The 17048-nt window shown below is 55.5% G+C and overlaps 4 protein-coding genes across 4 annotated transcripts; 2 read left to right on the top strand and 2 right to left on the bottom strand.

The window, feature by feature from the left end:
- Positions 1-353: 353 nt before the first annotated feature.
- INS49_015550 (uncharacterized protein) lies at positions 354-2870 on the top strand (the record flags this gene model as incomplete). Its single annotated transcript, XM_043176229.1, has 5 exons — positions 354-702; positions 778-1055; positions 1103-1258; positions 1316-2535; positions 2759-2870. The coding sequence occupies 5 exons, from the start codon at positions 354-356 to the stop codon at positions 2868-2870; spliced, it is 2115 nt and encodes a 704-aa protein (XP_043019684.1).
- Positions 2871-4428: 1558 nt separating this feature from the next.
- INS49_015549 (uncharacterized protein) lies at positions 4429-6777 on the bottom strand (the record flags this gene model as incomplete). The annotated part of the gene is made up of 4 exons (XM_043176228.1): positions 4429-4690; positions 4762-6188; positions 6245-6342; positions 6402-6777. The coding sequence occupies 4 exons, from the start codon at positions 6775-6777 to the stop codon at positions 4429-4431; spliced, it is 2163 nt and encodes a 720-aa protein (XP_043019683.1).
- A 1993-nt stretch (positions 6778-8770) lies between these two features.
- INS49_015548 (uncharacterized protein) lies at positions 8771-13864 on the top strand (the record flags this gene model as incomplete). The annotated part of the gene is made up of 6 exons (XM_043176227.1): positions 8771-8955; positions 9032-9126; positions 9342-9656; positions 9712-9979; positions 11389-11911; positions 11963-13864. 6 exons carry the CDS (start codon positions 8771-8773, stop codon positions 13862-13864), a joined length of 3288 nt encoding a protein of 1095 aa, XP_043019682.1.
- Positions 13865-14985: 1121 nt separating this feature from the next.
- Positions 14986-16033, bottom strand: INS49_015547 (uncharacterized protein; the record flags this gene model as incomplete). Its single annotated transcript, XM_043176226.1, has 2 exons — positions 14986-15830; positions 15907-16033. The coding sequence occupies 2 exons, from the start codon at positions 16031-16033 to the stop codon at positions 14986-14988; spliced, it is 972 nt and encodes a 323-aa protein (XP_043019681.1).
- Between the last annotated feature and the right edge of the window lie 1015 nt (positions 16034-17048).

Below are 17048 nucleotides of genomic sequence, written 5' to 3'. Positions count from 1 at the left end.
GTACCTAGGTATGAGTGACGTAGCGCAAGGCTGTTTGGAGGGTGCATGGGCTCGCTTGCAGGGTACTGGGTACGCGCCGATCACTTTACGCCTCCACACTCCGGTCGCGTTGGTGCCGGCGCAACTCGCAGTCGCGTTCCCACCCACTCAGGCACCTCAAGCTTGACTCCAACTGGAGTTCTCTCTTCAGACCGCCACCCTCCACCTTTCATGCTTTGTTCACACTTTCGTGTTTGAATTATCGATGAGACGCACGCAAGTACGGTGGTTTGTTAGCATCATCAATACATACTCGTCAGGACTGTCATCACCGCTCTAATCACATCGATACCTTCTCCCGTCCACATCTCGTGATGGCTGGAGGCAGGCCGGGACGGCCGCCTGGAAGGCCGCCGGGGCGACCGCGAGGCTCTGGACGCCCTCGTGGCCCCGGACGTCCTCCTGGTCGTTCACGCAGATACTCCGACTCGACTGTCGCCTCCGTCGATCACAGCCAGATCGAGTACGTCCCCGAAATGTCGATTCTGAAGCCAGCCGCATCCATCAATGAGTTTCCCACCTTCGTTTTGGACGACGCCGTCATATATCGCAAAGACACCAATGGGAAGTTGGTAGTCGCCAACGTCTGCAACGTCAACCTGGAAGGTCCTCTTGTCGTGCGCGGGAAGTTGGAGGTGGAGGAGGAGGAGCTTGTGCCCCATTGTATGCCGCCCCGTCCCAAGCTTTGGCCGACTGTCGCCATCAGTGTGCGCTCCGACTGACAGTGTGAAATTCTAGTACGCAAACCTTACAAAAACACCGCCTACATCGAAATATCCGTGTGCGAGGGCTATTCTATTGGATACGGTCCCTGGCCCGCGGTTTGGGCGTCCGGGAGGGCTGGCTGGTACGAGATCAATCCGTCTGACGAGTACAGGCCCATGCATGATTACATGTGCGAGGGCATCACTCTATACTACAAGATCATGGACGCATATGTTTCCATGGGCGAGAACGTACCAAAGGGCAGGAAATACAAAGCGTGGCAGACGCCCATTGAGAAGGTGTTGTTCAAGGTAAGCAGCACGAGACACTTGCACCTTCCTGTAAGCTAACGGCACAGAAGTACTCAGTCGCCATTGGTGACGGCGCCATCCTGCTTGAGGTGAAAAGGCGATGTCAGAAACACGCACCTTTTCTCTTGGCCCATTTCGACCAAGAGAGCGAATTCAACTGGAAGCCGACATCCTTCCGGAAATGGCTGATCGAAACAAACGAGGTGCGGCCCTACTATCGGAAGGCAATATATGGTATCGATACTAATGCACACTCTCAGGACCTTGTCAAGAGGTTGGACGAAGCTAAGAAAAGAGCCCCTCTTCCTGCGCCGCCCACGGAGATGCAAGCAGCCGATACATCAGACTTGAAAGAAGAATCCAACGATAGCGCACAGGATTCGTCGTTGCGCATGTCTGTGGTAACTGACCGAAGTAGGAGAAGCAAGTCTCGGGCGAGCAGGCAAAGTGCGGAAAAGGACGTCCGCATGGAGGATGCTCCCCCGGCTCCGGCGGCTCCGCCACGTCGATCCGAGACTTATATTCCTCCGCCTATGATTCCCCCACCTAGGCACGCTCAGCCAGTGGCGCCTTCTACCCCAAATGCTGGGGGTCAAAGTCTACCTGCTGAAGCCGAACATCAGGATCCAGTCAAACTCCTTCTCGAGGTGCTGGAAGAGATCTTGGAGGCACAAGGGGGCAATGCGCAAAGCCTCAAGGACGGAAAAGTTCATACCGAGATGTACCTGAGGTGCAGCATCAAGCTGTACAGCGCAGCAAGGGAAATCACACATTTCTATGCTAAATCGCTTCTCAAAGAATTGCCACAGAAATGGAATCCGAGCCCCTTTTGGGATTGGCTTACCAGTGTCGCTGACCAGCCATTCGAGCCCAAACTCCTCACCGAAGACCAGATTCCAACACAATGTAGACGACGAAAGAAAAAGGACAAATCCAGCTCGAAACCTAAGGAGGATCGCAAAGATGAAATAATACCCCCGCGGGGGGCTGGGAAGCGGTGGCCGCCAAGTACACTCACTCCTCGGCCTGCGGCTTTGAGACCAGGGGCCAGCGCTAAAAGGCCTGCTGTTTACCACAGCGACGACGGCGACGAAAGGGCTCGTAAAGCGGCTCGGACGTCACAGGATTCAGAAGATGAAGATGAGGAGGAGGAGGAGGACGATGAAGGCGCTGACTCAGACGACACCAGTGATGCAGCCCACGCCTCAGACAACAGAAATGCAGCGCTCGCTACGCCAACACCGGCACCTTTGGAGACAGCCCGTCTTGTTGTCCGCGCTGAGAGAATCCCTAGCCTGTCACCAAGCGGCCCTAATGGGACTTGGAGGTGTGAGGAAGATGGTTGCAACTATATTGTTCGTTCAGCTGAAGAGCCGGAGGGCAAAGACCTCATCGCGAAGCATTTCCAGGACCACGCGAACCGGGCTGAAAAGTTGAATCTCGCGCTTTCAGAGGGAACTCGGAATCACATGCCTATCAAGTACGCTTACTTTCCTCCTTCTTTCTTCGTCTACGTTGTTGTCGAAGGGCGCGGTGAAGGGTCATGATGCCCTCGGAACGAAGCAGCTGGACTTGAACGGACCTCCGGTCGCGAAGATCTCGCCTTCTACTTCGTGCAAACTTGCGCAATCTGTGCTTTCTTTCTTATTAAAGTCTGAGTATTCACGAACGCAACAACCACTTGCTAACGAACATGCCCACAGTCATCTGCTCGAGAAGATCCGCAAAATGGGAGAAAAGGCGACCAAGAAAGAGCAGAGCCATGTTGACGGCGTGCCTGCCTCACAACCAGTCAAAAGAAAGCTGATCATCTAGCGCGACGGTGACATAGGGACAGACGGTGGTTGGCAAGACCAGATTCGGGAGGTGCGAAATGCCGCGCCATGAGGCCGGAGAGAGGGGAACACCCAGGGGCGGTGCGAGGCTGTCCAGACGGCGGCTGTGTTTCTGTTGGAGCTTCTATGATACCAAGTACGATCTTCGTGGCGTTTAGCTTTTGGCGCTGGCGGGAGGGTCCACAACTCAGGGGGCTCCTTGTGGACGGAATAGCTTAGGCCTCCACGAGGCAAGCAACGGTGATAAAAAACATTCGCTCTCAAAACCTCGTGGCCTTCATTCACTTTGTGCCCTACTTCATTGTCCGGTCAGCGTGCCACACCACATTAAATCTCCAAGAAATATGCCGTGGTGTTTGTTATAGAGAGCCCCCTATTCCCGGGAGACCTTATTCCACTGTTGCTCTGGAACCTGGAGAAACCCTGCCTACCCTTGCCTTCTCTTTTCTTTTTCTTTTTCCTTTTCTCTTCCCGTCCCTCTTCCTCTATAGAGATTCTTTTCCTCTCATTACCTTATTTACTTTTAAGTAGGGGCTGAGAATAATTTTATGTAAACCTGGCCTATAGAAGCACCCAGTTGTAGCAGCGCTTGTAAGGTGTAGGGTGGATGAGTTAATTAAATGGGTTAAGTGAAGAGCCCTAGTGACTGACATTTGTAGGGCCTACCTTTCAAACTGCCACCCACTTTACTAAGAAACCTACTCCTTAGACCGCACTTCTTTCAATCCAAACCACAAAGTTGATCACCCCCAGCTGTCTCCCACACCCAGTCAGTTTTGCTCCAGGCCCAAGGCGAATTTCAAAGACTAAATTCAACTCACATTAGCGCAACATCCCAAATACGAAAGTAGGTGAAGTGCTTGCTGCTTGATCATGCCTGAGGTGCCGGCGCCGGCGCGGCGTGGCGCGAATTCCCTTTGAACTGTGGCGAAGAAGCCGGTGGTCAATCAACAGACAGGCCCGCAGCCAGTTGTGTTCGCGATTGAACACAGAGGTACAGGTGGTTTTCTCGTGTCTGTCTTTCAAGTTTGTCTTCATTTTCTAGGGGGTACTGCCTGGGCCGGACCCAAGCCCGGGCTCAGAACCATTCTGCCTGGCTTCCGGACAACTGATACCTTTTTTTTTGCTTGCCCTTCATCTCGTGGCATGGGGTCCCTGCTAGCTACTTGGTACCTTGGTCCGTCTTCGCGTGAGCGGCCGCTACACGTCCAAAAATTACATCAGCTAGGCTTCTCCCTCACATCGGCTTCGTCCACGTTGCCAGGCGCTCCCTCCACGGTTGTGACTGCACTCAAAATATGTTTCTCGCCGGTTTTCACCTGTGTCGAGACTCAGGATCGATGTTGTTTGTTGACTTTCGTTCGATTCTGGCAAGCCACCCTTTTTGATACATGCCAACCCAACATTCATCCTCTATTCCGGTGGCAGTCCGCAGACCGTTTCCGGGAGTCTCTCGACGGCAGCCACTCGTGACGTACACACCTTTGGTCAGGACCGACCCTGAACGCTTCACCACTGGGCAGCCAATCCCTTCGAGTCTATTGCGTCCGAGACTCAAGGTACTCTTGGGCCTTGACCCAGACGTCCTTCGTTGTTTGCTGGTCCAAGGTCTTGATGCCCGTGACCAAAGCCTTAAAAAACTCGCAGAAGACTTCAACGTCTTCTCGAATGGCCTTGGCTTTGGGGAAGTACAGACTCGAGAACCTGTCGAGATCGCGATTCTCGTCGGAATCCATCTCAAGGTAGGTCCTGATGGCAACGCCCATCGCGGCGTTGTAGTTTCGGTTGACGAATGGAAGCCTGCTCATGGTCAGATCAACAAGGTCTACGTCTATCGAGTCTGGACTCAAGGCGTCAAGTCTGGTACTTACGCATTACTGATGTCCCAATATTCAGCAGGCTCTCGCTTTCTCTCGGTCTGGTTGTTCAAGAACATTTGCACTAGAATAGCCTCCACCAGATCCCGGTCTGCGTCGCGGACAGCTGACACCTGGGAGGCAAATGAGAGCATGTCCTTGCGAAGGGGGCCCGTGTAGCCGATAGCTTCGTGTCTGAGCTTTAATAGGACAGCAGAGCGACTAAGTAGGAGTAGCGACGGGTCAACATCGCCCTCGTCCTGACGCGGCTTGCCGTTGAGCTGCTCGAGTCTGATGAGTTCGAATGCCAGGAGCAGCGCTTCATGGAGCCCAGTGACGTCCGGGTACTTCTTCACGGTGGTTTCAAGCTCAGAAATGGCCGTGGCCAGAGCCTTGCCCCAGGATGTGAGCTCGTGCGAGTCGTCGACGTACTCCCGCAGGTGCAGGAATCGCCATATGGCCGTAGATATGATGTGATGTGGAGAGTCGATACCCTTGGGTTTGCTGCCTCCCTTGCCAACCGTTGCCTTAGCAAAGCCAGGCGCCTGCAGAGCAGAGACTTCGAAGGCGATAGATCCCGAGCGGTCTTTTGAGGCAGGTGCCGAGAGACTCCACGATGGGAACTGCTCCTTGACTGCTTTCTCTTCGATGCCCCAAGTCGCAACCTTGGGGCTCGGGGTTCGAAAAGTGCTGTTCCGTATTATTGCAGCCCGTCCCGGGTCGGAGAACCAATCCTTGACTTCAATGTCCTTGAAGTGGAATCCGCGGTGGAGCCTCGGTACCACCAGACCGAGTGCGAGCTCTCTCACCGGCATCAGCGCCTGGGTGACAAGATGTCTGTACTCGCTAGATGAGACACCATCCAGGGTTGGCAGAATCGTGATCCTGCTGTGCGTGAGGTAGCTGAGTAAGCGAGGCCCGATGAGGCCAGTGTTGAGGTAGTGGTGGAGCTCGTCAGGAAGACGCAGAGCCAGGTACTCGTGAGAATCCTCTGTCAAGGTGTCCTTGGCCTCGATCTCCGCGGCGCCGTTCAACCCTATGTAAATGAAGTGGTCGACGATCATGCGCGCCTTACAGTACTTGTCGAACCAGTCAGGCTGTTGGCTCTTGAGTATGTCATCAAAAGCTTGGCACACCTGCTTCACGTGCTTGCCATTAGTCCTCAGCATGTTCACCGCGTCTCTAACAGTGTTTGGAGCTTGCTGTTGAGTCTTGGCTGGAAACGGTGGCAGGAATGATGTCCCCGTTATAAGGAGGGCGTCGACAAGAATGGAGTCATCAACATTGAGGTGGCGCTTCAGCGTGTCTTTGTCCACAGCCAGAAATTTGTTGCTGTCCCAGTCGATGGCTTGGATGAGGACGTCGGAGATGGGGTAAAGGAGCAACTCCCGGGGACCCATAATTGCACCACACATCTGCTCTACCTTGGAGAAATAGGCAATCTGTGAAGAATCAGTGAAAAGCCCTAGGGGAAATCCGTCCAGGAGACGTTGTTTACCTGCGCGACAGCCTTGAAAGGCGGCACCAAGAAATGGAGGCCGCGTCTCCTTAGGATGCTCTGGAGGGTCGGGTAGAACGACTCTAGACGATACGCCCCTACGCAAGAATCAGACACTGTGCTTGAATCAATATGAGCGATTGGCTGGCTGGCTTACCAGAATGCAGCCCAAAGGTCTCGACAGCAGGCTGAGCCTGTGCGTTGTTATATAGCTCCCATGCGGCGTTTGTACCAACGTTCGCAGCCCGGCCGAGTTCAAGCGAGAGTTCATCCTGGCCCTTCACCGGGCATCCGTCAAAAACGAAGAAGGGGGTGCAGTCATTGGCCTTCCACTTGTTCAGGTCGACCTCGATGCAATCCTCGAGAGCGAGGGGGCCGCCCACGGCGGGAATCAGGGGTTCGTGCGAGCGTTCGAGAAGGAGGCGCAGGTAGTAGGTCGCATCGACAGCGACGACATTCCCCTTCAGCTGGGAGGCGTCGTGCGACGCGGCGAGTCCGGAGATGAAGAAGTCATCGCCTTTGAGAGACGACATGTCTGCAGCACGTCGTAACAGTGATTGGTGGGGTCGTGGCCAATTGGCTATGGAGCGCTGGTTTGGTGACAATGGCTATGATCCACGACGCACACACGCACAGACAGGCCCTGGAGGCGCGCAACGAGAACTAGGCGTATGCCTCGGGGTGGGACGAGCCTTGTTGGCAGCCTGTTGCTGCCACAAATGTCTGGCCGCGGCAACACGTCGAATGGCCAAGTCTAGCACCCGAGAATTGAAGGCTAGGCGTCGAGGAACCCGGAAGCCAGGCGCGAAGGGAAGACGGAAGGAGTGGCTCGAGCTTGTCTCGTCGGCGGTGGGTTATGAAGAGGTAGGTCGGAGGCGAGGAGCGTGGAGCGCGGAGCGTGGAACAAGAACACGCGATCGAAGCGCCGAAAGCCCAGCCACCGAGGCACAGAGAGAGGCAGAGAGAGGCAGGTCGCAAAGACTCAGGATCCTAAAGGAGGGGAGGAGCTGGCAGGTTGAGACACGTCACGGCGAGAAGCCTCGGGGACGGAGGGGAGAGGGGTTGTGTCGAAGGTGAAGGTGAGGGGTGAGGGCGAGGGCGAGGTTGAGGTTGAGGTTATTAGGGGTGTGTCAAGCTGCGGTTGTAGGCCAGGTCGTTGCGAGTGGGAGCCACCACCAAAGGCACACGCGCCTACACACCAGGGTAGACGGGCTAGTTGGGAGCTGGCAGCTGGGAAGCTGTTCGTGGTGGGCTGCGACCGACAGGGGTTAGGGATGTCACTGGAGCTGCCAGGGGTCTGCCTTCCCCACCCAGCGGCCCTTGATCAGGAATGGTGCCCGAGATTCTCAACCCCTGCATCAACATGTGGGAAGGGAAGTCAGTCAGTTTCAACGCAGCGGATATCTATATTGTGTCCGGCAGTGCCATGTGCCCGCGGAGAATACAGAGCATGCCTAGAGCAAGGCCGTTCTAGAACCACCTATCCCATGGAACGGTATTTGTATCTTCCTACCTTGGTAGGCAGTTACTGTGTTCGAAAGGCAAAAGCTCAGGCAGGAGATGGCCAGCCCAGCCCGTTTCTGCCATCTGAATTGTCGTCCGCCCGAGAACCGTGTGAAGCCCGCGGGCGCGAGGCACCGGCACGAGAGAAAACACACGACGTCCAAGAAGTCCTTCAAAATCACATGTCATGAGCACTTGTAAGGCTCTAGACTAGATCATTCAGGCAGACTACTTCCCAAACGGCCCACTATGTGGACAAGGATGTGGTGCTGACCACAAGCTCGATGCCTCCTCCGCCAACACATGAACAAGCTCCCTCAATTGAATGCCAGTCTTATAAGTGCTGTGAGATGGGAATGTAGTTTTCAGTATCCACGCGTTGCAACAATAATTCTGCAATCCCGTTTCCCATGTTCACAGTTGTCCGTTCCAGCCTCGTGTGGCAGCATCCAGTAGAGGCAGCGGGGCAGATGAGTACGCGTCCATGTCTGCGGTGCATCTCGGGCCATTCTCAATTTGAGACTAAATCAACAGGATCAATGTGCTGGACGTGATTTTGAGCATTTATGGCTTAGATGACAATTAGACATTCTCATCTCTGGAACGCCATTGCGCCTCTGCTGCGGAAGCTCTCCGTCTCCCAAGGTTGATGGCAAATCCCTAACCCTAACCTAGCTCAACGTCTGCGCATGCTTGAGCACGAAGTACCTACTACCCTAGAAATTTCAACAGCTCAAGCCTTGCCTTTTCTCGCACCAGTAGATTAGAGGCCAAATGGATAGGACCTTGATTGATGGTGCAAGAAAACTAATTGGCCTCCAGTGTTGATAGTTCGTGGGGCTTTGCCTCAGTGCATGAGTGGTTGACAGCGGGTCGAGGAAGTGGGAAAAAGGAAAGGGACCCCGTTGCTTCTTACGCAGCAAGGACGGCATCACAGCCCCACCTACCTCTTTTCACCTTCAACAGAACACCAAATTCACACCTCCTAGACTTAGGACAGAAATCCGCACAAGAAAGAACAGCATGGCCGAGAAGACAGCACTCATCACAGGCGCCACCGGCCTCTTGGGACGACAGGTCCTGAAGGCCTTTACGAGACGGGACTGGACTGCCAAAGGCACGGGCTTGTCCCGGGCAGACGGGGCCACAATCCTCAAGGTCGACTTGGCCTCCTTCGAGGAGGTTGAGAAAGCTCTTGATCACTCCAAGTACACCATACACCAACCCCCCCCCCCACACCAGGTCTCCTCACTGTGCGTCATTGGCTGACCATGATCACCACAGGCCTCAGGTTGTGGTGCACTGCGCAGCAAACCGCTTCCCGGACAAGGTCGACAAGGACCCCGAGGGCACACGCAAGCTGAATGTCGAGGCTACTCGTGACCTCGCCAGACTTTGTGCAAGACGTGATATTTTCTTGATTTACATCTCCACAGATTGTGCGCATTTTCCCTCTTTCCTGCCGTCAGTCTGCCGCTCGACCGTCGAGACATGTCTCAGGGGCTGGAGCGCTCCTGAGTCGTTGTCTTGCGGATCCAGAGACAGAACTCCAAGTAAAATCGATTGCAGTTTCACTGACCAGGAGGCTGAGCAGATGTTTTCTCCGGCAAGCCTGGCGATGCCCCGTACCAGGCAGATGCCGCCCCTGGTCCTACCAACTTGTATGGACTAACCAAACTCGATGGTGAGCGCGCGGCCTTGGAAGAGTTCAAAGCCGCTGGCAAGGATGGCCTGGGTGTCGTATTGAGAGTACCAGTCTTGTATGGCGAAGCCAATATGCCAAACGAGAGTGCCGTCAACGTCCTGATGGACGTCGTGTGGAAAGCCCAGAAAGGGGAGAAGGTGCAGATGGAGCATTGGGCTCTCCGGTATCCGACTAACACCGAAGACGTGGGAAGGGTCTGCCATGGTAAGATACCTGCCCTGCATAACATGCCGGCCTTCGCGAGCTGACAATGGCGTAGATGTTGCTGTCAAGTACCTAACTGCCAGCGAGAGCGAGCGAACCGGCTTGCCCAAGATCCTGCAGTTCTCGAGCGAGGACAAGTACACAAAGTACGAAATCTGTCAGTTGTTCGGCGAGATCATGGGCTTGAACATTGATGCAATTGAGCCGAACACCCAGGGCAATGACCCCAATGCCAGTGTACAAAGACCTTTCGACTGTCACCTGAGCACCAAGGCTTTGAAGGATATCGGCATCGACGTTTCGACGCAAGACTTCACTGGCTGGTGGAGACGCGAAGTGCGGGCTTTCAGAAAATGATGGGCCGGACGAGGGCAGTTGGCTTTCTTACAGGCACGACGGGGCAACAGCCGCCGTATGCGATGAGTTAGAGATGCGCAGTCTTGGGTCATAAAACTGGGCTTGGCGTTCAACCTGAGCATGACACATTCGGACCACGGTCGTCGGTGTGCGAATCCGCTAGGCCCTCCAAGTCTCGTTCTCTACCCGCTCTCCACGTGGAACGAAGATCTCATCAGACCTCACCACAGAATTGGAAGCATTTTAATGGACGGTCGGTTGACCAAGTGAAGTGCAGTCATACGGTTGCTCTAATCTACTCTCCTCGAACACTTAGATGACAGAACTCAAATCAAGCACAGTTAGACGCGAACTACGACTTCCGGCGTGGACTTACACGTCAATGAGCAGAGAAAAAACATATGAAGGTGCATCAGACTCAATCCTCATATAAAAGCCACCGATGTTACAAACTACGTCCTGACGAGACGGCGACCCAATGACATTTGGCTTCTCCAAATTACAGTCTCAGAGGCCCAGAGGGAATGCCTCCAACGGTACTCAAGGCCCATCAGTGGCAATTGTGTGACGCCTGCGGCAGAAAGCCGCTTGAACTGGTGGAGATTGCTGTGTGCTTACCACTTTGGTACTCCTGCATACCAACACGACCGCGGCACCGCGGGTACTCACAAGGATGGCACCCGCGCAGGAATGCTGAGTGCGCGAAGGGGGGATTTTCAATCACTTAGCCACCCTCGAACCTCGACATTTTTCTCAACTCGTTGCTCTAATGGCTCCATCACTTTCTCAAATTCATTGCTACCCGAGCCTGCTTTTCTCATCGAAGTCAACACGCGAGGTTTACCACGGAGCAAGAGCTGGTTAGAGAAGAGGTTGCAGTGGGATTGAGGTTATATTGGTTGGCTAAGACCAGGCGAGGAAACGATCGACCACTAGCCGCCCACGCCTGGAAGCTGGAAATTAACCATATTATTATCACCGGACCGATGGTGACAGCTATTGGGACGACTGTCCTCACGATGTCCGCAACCACCCAGAATGTTTCTCGGTACCGCAGATTGCGCGGCAAGAGCGTCTCCGAGTCACGAGCAGCCATCGACCACGCGCTTGGCCATTACAAGCTTGATCGACCGAAGGAACCGAGCCCTCCCTTGAAATCAACGTTCAGAAGACGCTCCAAATCTTTGGGACAAATTCATATTTCGGATACCCGACCTTTCACTCCTCACTGCTCAATTCCGCCTGTGCCACCGGTCCCTCTTTCACAAAAACAGCAGAGCACCATCTCGCGGCCCACGGTAACGGGGAACTCATCAGCTCCATTGCCAGGGGCCGAAGAGCAATGTGAGGAGCCTGATAAACTGTTGTCGCCCAGGGAAGCTCCGGCTCCGCCTATGCCCGGTTCTTCAGCCATGGCCACTGCGGTCACAACCGATGTGGCCGTTGGTGGGGGTTACGATGCAGAAAGGGAGCGATGGAAACGAGAAGACGAGAAATGGATGGCGCAGGAAAGGCGGGTACTGAGCAAGGAGGAATCTGATCGCCTGGCCGACAAACTCGAGAGCGAAACGGATCGAATTCTGGCGGAGCAGAAGAAACTGGACCTCGCGAGGCTTCACCAGCAGCTGGTTGCGACGCAGTCGACAGTTTCACTATCTCCGTCCTCCCTCAAGCCCAAGAGTCCCGTGTTGGAGAAGTTTAACTTCTTCAACAGGGCCAGAAATTCAAAGGCTGCCACACTCTCACCAACATCGTCGACAACCGCGTCGGTGGACATTAGTCGCACGCACAGCCTGGACCCATCTCTCCCCCCTAGGGCGTTCCTAGATCAAGGCGGGCAGGGCCAGCTCATAACGCCTCCTTTGTCTCCGATGTCTGCGCATCATTTTCATGACAGAGTAAGTCGATTCGGTAGTGCTGTTGCGCATCATGAGCTGACGGAACACCAGCGCGTCACAGTACGCTGCAGAGGTGTGACTGTGAACCTAGTGGTGTTGGCTGAAAGCAGCCCGGTAGACATCTTGTTCCAAGCCTCCGAATCTATCACTCAACAAATCAACACAGCGTCCAGTCTGGTATATGAGTGCTACGCGCAGCTTGGCCTCGAGCGGCGTCTCCGGCGGTATGAACGCATCTGCGACGTGCTAGATTCATGGGACCACGACGCCCAGAACTTGTTGCTCATCATTCCCTCGGGCTCTTCTGAACACGACAGGGATCTCGACATCTCATCAGTCCCAACAACTTTGGAACCACCACCGGGTTTCTTCCTACAACTCCACCACTCATCGCGGCCCGGCAAGTGGAGCAAAAGATGGATCACGCTGCTCGATGACGGGCAGATTGTTTCTTCCAAGAAAGGACAGCCAAGTGGTGATAAGTCCACCCAATGGTTGTGCCACTTGTCCGAGTACGACATCTACACGCTCATGAGCAAGTCCACGTCGGCCACAAGCGAAGGTGCAGCGAAGAGTGCCAGTACCGTGGCCAAAAACCTCAAGCCACCCAAGAAATTCGTCTACGCCTTGAAGTTACAGCAAAAGGCGACCATATCTACTGATTCCGCCAACTTCGTCCACTTCTTCTGCACTGATGACCCAGCTATCGCGAATAAGTTCACCGCACGTGTGCATGGCTGGCGAAGCTGGTATATGGTCAAGGCACGGAGGGAGGCACAGCGTAAGAGGATAATGGAAGATGCGCCACAGATCACACCAGTCAAGCATAAGCCGAGGAAGAGCATCAGCCATATGAAGGTCCCTGGTCAGAAACATCGTATGAAGGTATCGATTGATGAGACACCGTATAATATTGGGGACTTCCAGCCGTTGGTGGAACTGGAGCGGTTTGAAAAGCCAATCGACGAATTCGGCAAAGATTGGATCCCGGACCCAAGGCTGTCTGCCTTGTCATCTACACTCAAGGACCAGAATGCCCCTCCAACCCAAGCACCGACTACGACACAGGAGAATTTGGTGGAGGACGAGGGGAACACGCATAGTGTTGTGCAAGAGGCACGCAGCAATCAAGCCCGCCCCAAGACCTCTGCGAATGACGGCGGGAGCGGACTGCAACCGCTCATAGACGGTGTCCAGACGGGAGTCGGGATCGCTGTGTCTTTGCCAGTCGAATCCATCACCACCTCTACCACCACCTCTACCAGCCCAAAGGGACCCTGTTCCCAGGCCGAGCTGGAGCCTGGCCCTGGACCAGAGGTACAGGCAAGGTCATGGCTCCCATCCGCAATCGAACATACCGCTAGACAGAGATACGAGCAACAACGTCTTGAAAGACTCAACAACCCCTCGCCACAACCAAAACAACAGCAGCAACGGCCGAGCACCAGCTCAGGAGTGGCGCAGTCGCAGCGCCACCACCATTACGGGACGCCACCAGCGCGCGGCGTGCGCCAGGTGGCCACCAGGGTCACCGCGCAGTCGGCGCTGGGCGACATCGCGAGGAACTACCGCATGGCGTCGCGGTGGGCAGAGACGGGCACGCCCTCGCCGACGGGCAGCCCCAAGTTCCTCGAGGTGCCCGGGAGGAACATGTCGCCGGGCATGCTGCACCCGCCCCCGCTCCAGTGGCAGGCCGCTCCTCCTCCTCCCAGCAGCCGGCCGAGCACGAGCGGCGGCGAGCGGGGCCGGAACCAGTATCACCACCACTACCAACAGCAGCACCAGCACCAGCAGCTCCTGCTGCAGAAGCAGCAGCAGATGCGGGCCAGGACCGGGTCCATGTCGTCCATGCGCAGGGGCCAGGGCGCCATCGGGGGCCCGCCTGCGGATCCGCCGCCCATGCCGCCTCTGCCGCCCCAGATGAGGGCGCTGGTCAGGGAAGCGCAGCGGTAATATTTCTCCGGGCTGACAGGGATTGGTTGTAGACGGCGTTAGAGTCAGTCGTGGCTTATTGCTGCTGCCGCTGCCATGCCGTGACGGTGCCGTTACTCAAAATCGGAGTGAGGCGACATTGCGAGAGCACCATCCAAGTGCCTCGAGCCGCCTCATTTCCTTTTCCGCCTCGGCGGATTCTTTTCGACATGGCGATGATGACCCGCTAAGGAGACGCGCTGCGCGTGGATATGAATGATGAATAGGACGCGCAAGCGGAGGTCATCCGCCCCCCCCCCCCCCAGTGAGAAGGTGAAGAATGATGAGAAGCATCCGAGTTATCCAACAAGTCGACTTGGGAATGTCGTGGTGAAGCTGGAGGAATCAGGGCGGTGCACCACAAGTACCACGCGGGCTGGGAACAAGACATCGGGGCGGCCAGGTCGGACTCCCGAGGGTCGCACTTCCCTGTCTCTGACCACAATCCCACCTGGAGAACCTAGCCGTTCCTCCGGACGACCTTCACTTCGTGTCGCAAACAGCGATCCAGTCGCTAATCTCGAGAGTGGCGTGGCAGTATTGGTGAGGCCCCCTTGGTCGGATGCTGGCTAGCCCAGAGGCCTTTCGTGGGGTGGCCGGTCTGGCCAGCGGAATATTCTTGTAAAAGCCCTGGTTTCAATCCAGGCACATGTTACTTTTCGCGTTGTTTCTCTTTAGCCGTCGAAGCAACTTGGGTGGGTGGCATGGGTCACGACGGTTGATAGATTCCATTGCTGGAGTTGTCACGGAGTGTCACGATATGTTATGTTGGATTCGCTCAGGGATATCATAATGACTTGGAAGGGACATATCTTTCGGCATGTATTACGAGAAACAAAAGTATTCAGGGGTTGTTTTGAGCACCGTCTTCTTTTCATGTGTCAGAATAGCATAACGGTGCCGTCTACTACGCTAGATCTATTTATTGGGGTATCATCTTTGTTTTCCTCCCTCACTTTCCAGTCAATGAAAATTTGCGCTCTGCTTGTGTATCTACGATACAAGCCCTCGAGCGCTTTCCAGGCGTGCCTCATCTCGCAGCTGAACAACATGTGTAAACCCACTCACCCCCCCCCCATCGCTCCTTCTCCTGAGGAAAGAATTCACTCCCCAGAAACACCACCACCGTCGGTCTCGTCGAGCCATCGGGGCAGGTGGAAGCGGACGTACTCGATGACCATGAACGTCACCCAGGTTGACGGCAGCGTCCTAAGCAAGCCGGGCACGATGCCCCTGTAGAAGGGCCTGACGCCGCCCTCCTGCCACATCTTCCTCACGACGCCCGAGATGCCGGCGCCGTAGACGTCGGTGCCGCGCTGGTTCTGGAGGCGATTCCTAACGACCTGGTGCGGGAAGGTGACCACGGTGGCGGTGGTCTTGGCCGCGGTGGAGATGGCGAGCGTCGCCTCGGTGGACATCTTCTGCTTCTCCTTGTCGCCCTTCCAGGTGAAGTAGGCGTTGCGCAGCGGCTCGTACAGCGCGAACTGGATAGCGCCGTGGGAGGTGCCGATGAGGCTGGTGCCGAGACCCTTGTAGAACCCCTTGAGGCCCTCGCCGCGGTACACGCGCAGGGCGCCGGCCCGCATGTTGGGGTACGCCTCGGCCGTGTGCCGGTCGGTCGACGTGATACGCGTCCTGAGCAGCCAGAGTGGGTTGGTGATGCACGAGGTTGTCACGCCCGCGAGCCCCGAGGTGACAAAGTAGCCCAGGCCCGAGGGTTTGTCGCCCGACATGAGCGGGTACCCCATGTCGGCGATGGCGTCCTCGAAGGTTTCCTTGAATTGGAAGAAGAAGGCCCAGCTCGCCGAGTTGGCGACCAGGTTGACGGGGAGGCCGCGGTATGCCGCTAGGACCGGGTTCTTGGCCTTCGTGAAGCTCCGCACGACGTCCATGGTAGAGAGCGGCCGTGGCTTCGGCTTCGTCGGGCCAGTCGCGGTCTGGAGGTTCACTGAAGGATGAGGGTCAAAATTTGTATCGAGAGTGCGACTCTGTCGGTGGGGGGGGGGGGGGGGCGACAAACTCACCCTGCAGACGCGTCTTTATGACATCTAGCGGGTGGAAAATCAGCGTCGACACGACGCCTGCTGTGAAGCCCGCGGCGGTCTCAACGCCAGACACTTGAGGCTTGTCTCCTCCATTCTTGTTCTCCATTATGACGAGGGCGTCCGATGGCGCGACATCCCGCAGATGAGTGTGCACACGTTCACGATGAGATATGTGGTGAAGTGGCGCAACTCAAGGGGTGGGTTGGGAGTCGAAAGTCAATACTGCAGCTCGCCGAATTTGGAGTTTGGTAATGAGTGACGTTATCGAGCTCCAGGTTGCTTATCAACAAATTTTGACCGATAAGCCGCTGGCCGGGGAATTCGGGGGGTTTGCACGGGAGGGAGGCGCAACCCAGGCTCTATAGTGAGAGCTGCAGTTACTGCCGCCCCGTCACTAGTTGGCAAACACAATGAATAGAAACCGAAGCTGCGTTCTGTTTCGATTTCTGCAGTCTCATTATGCAGGTTAGACACACTTGAGCGATCCGTCGAACAAGCACGCCCCAGTTGACGGGAAGACGGACGGCTGTGCCATGGCTTCGCTGCCAGCACTCCTGGTATCTTCGTTTCAATAGAGTGGTCTAGTCGTGATCCATCCGTCAGAATAATAATAATACAGACAAGTGGCGAGATTCATGCCACTTGTTCGGACCCGTCACCCGTTTTGGTTCATGTCCTGTCCGCCTCGCCCAACGCCTCCCTATGCCTCAGAGACCATGAGACGTGTCCGCTACTCATCGAAGCCGCGTGTTTTGGCCTCGAGTCGAGCGCCGCTTGAGATCTGCCACCGTTTTGGTGTGATACACCCCCGAACTTCCTACGCTGCCTGGGATTCTGTCTCGCCTCATGCCTAAGAGAGCGGGGACAGCAAGCTGTGAGCGTGTCAGATAACCGGCCAAGAATTCATCAGCTTGGAACCCAGAACATCATACCGGTGCAGAGATGGTCGAGGCTCGCTTCGGGTGTAGCCTGGCGTCAAGATTAGGGTCTGTTTTTTTCAGTCTCCTGGGACTTCTCAAGTGATCATACCAAGGTACAGGACCATGGGCAGGTAGCCGCTATCTCATTGTCAGCACTGTGGCTTCTCTTCAGGTCCACATGAATTCCATGCGACATACTAG

This window comes from Diaporthe citri (assembly GCF_014595645.1).
Source record: "Diaporthe citri strain NFHF-8-4 chromosome Unknown scaffold_9, whole genome shotgun sequence".
Classification (NCBI taxonomy): domain Eukaryota; kingdom Fungi; phylum Ascomycota; class Sordariomycetes; order Diaporthales; family Diaporthaceae; genus Diaporthe; species Diaporthe citri.
Note: the sequence above shows the minus strand (reverse complement) of the source record. Positions and strands in the feature narration are given on the sequence as shown.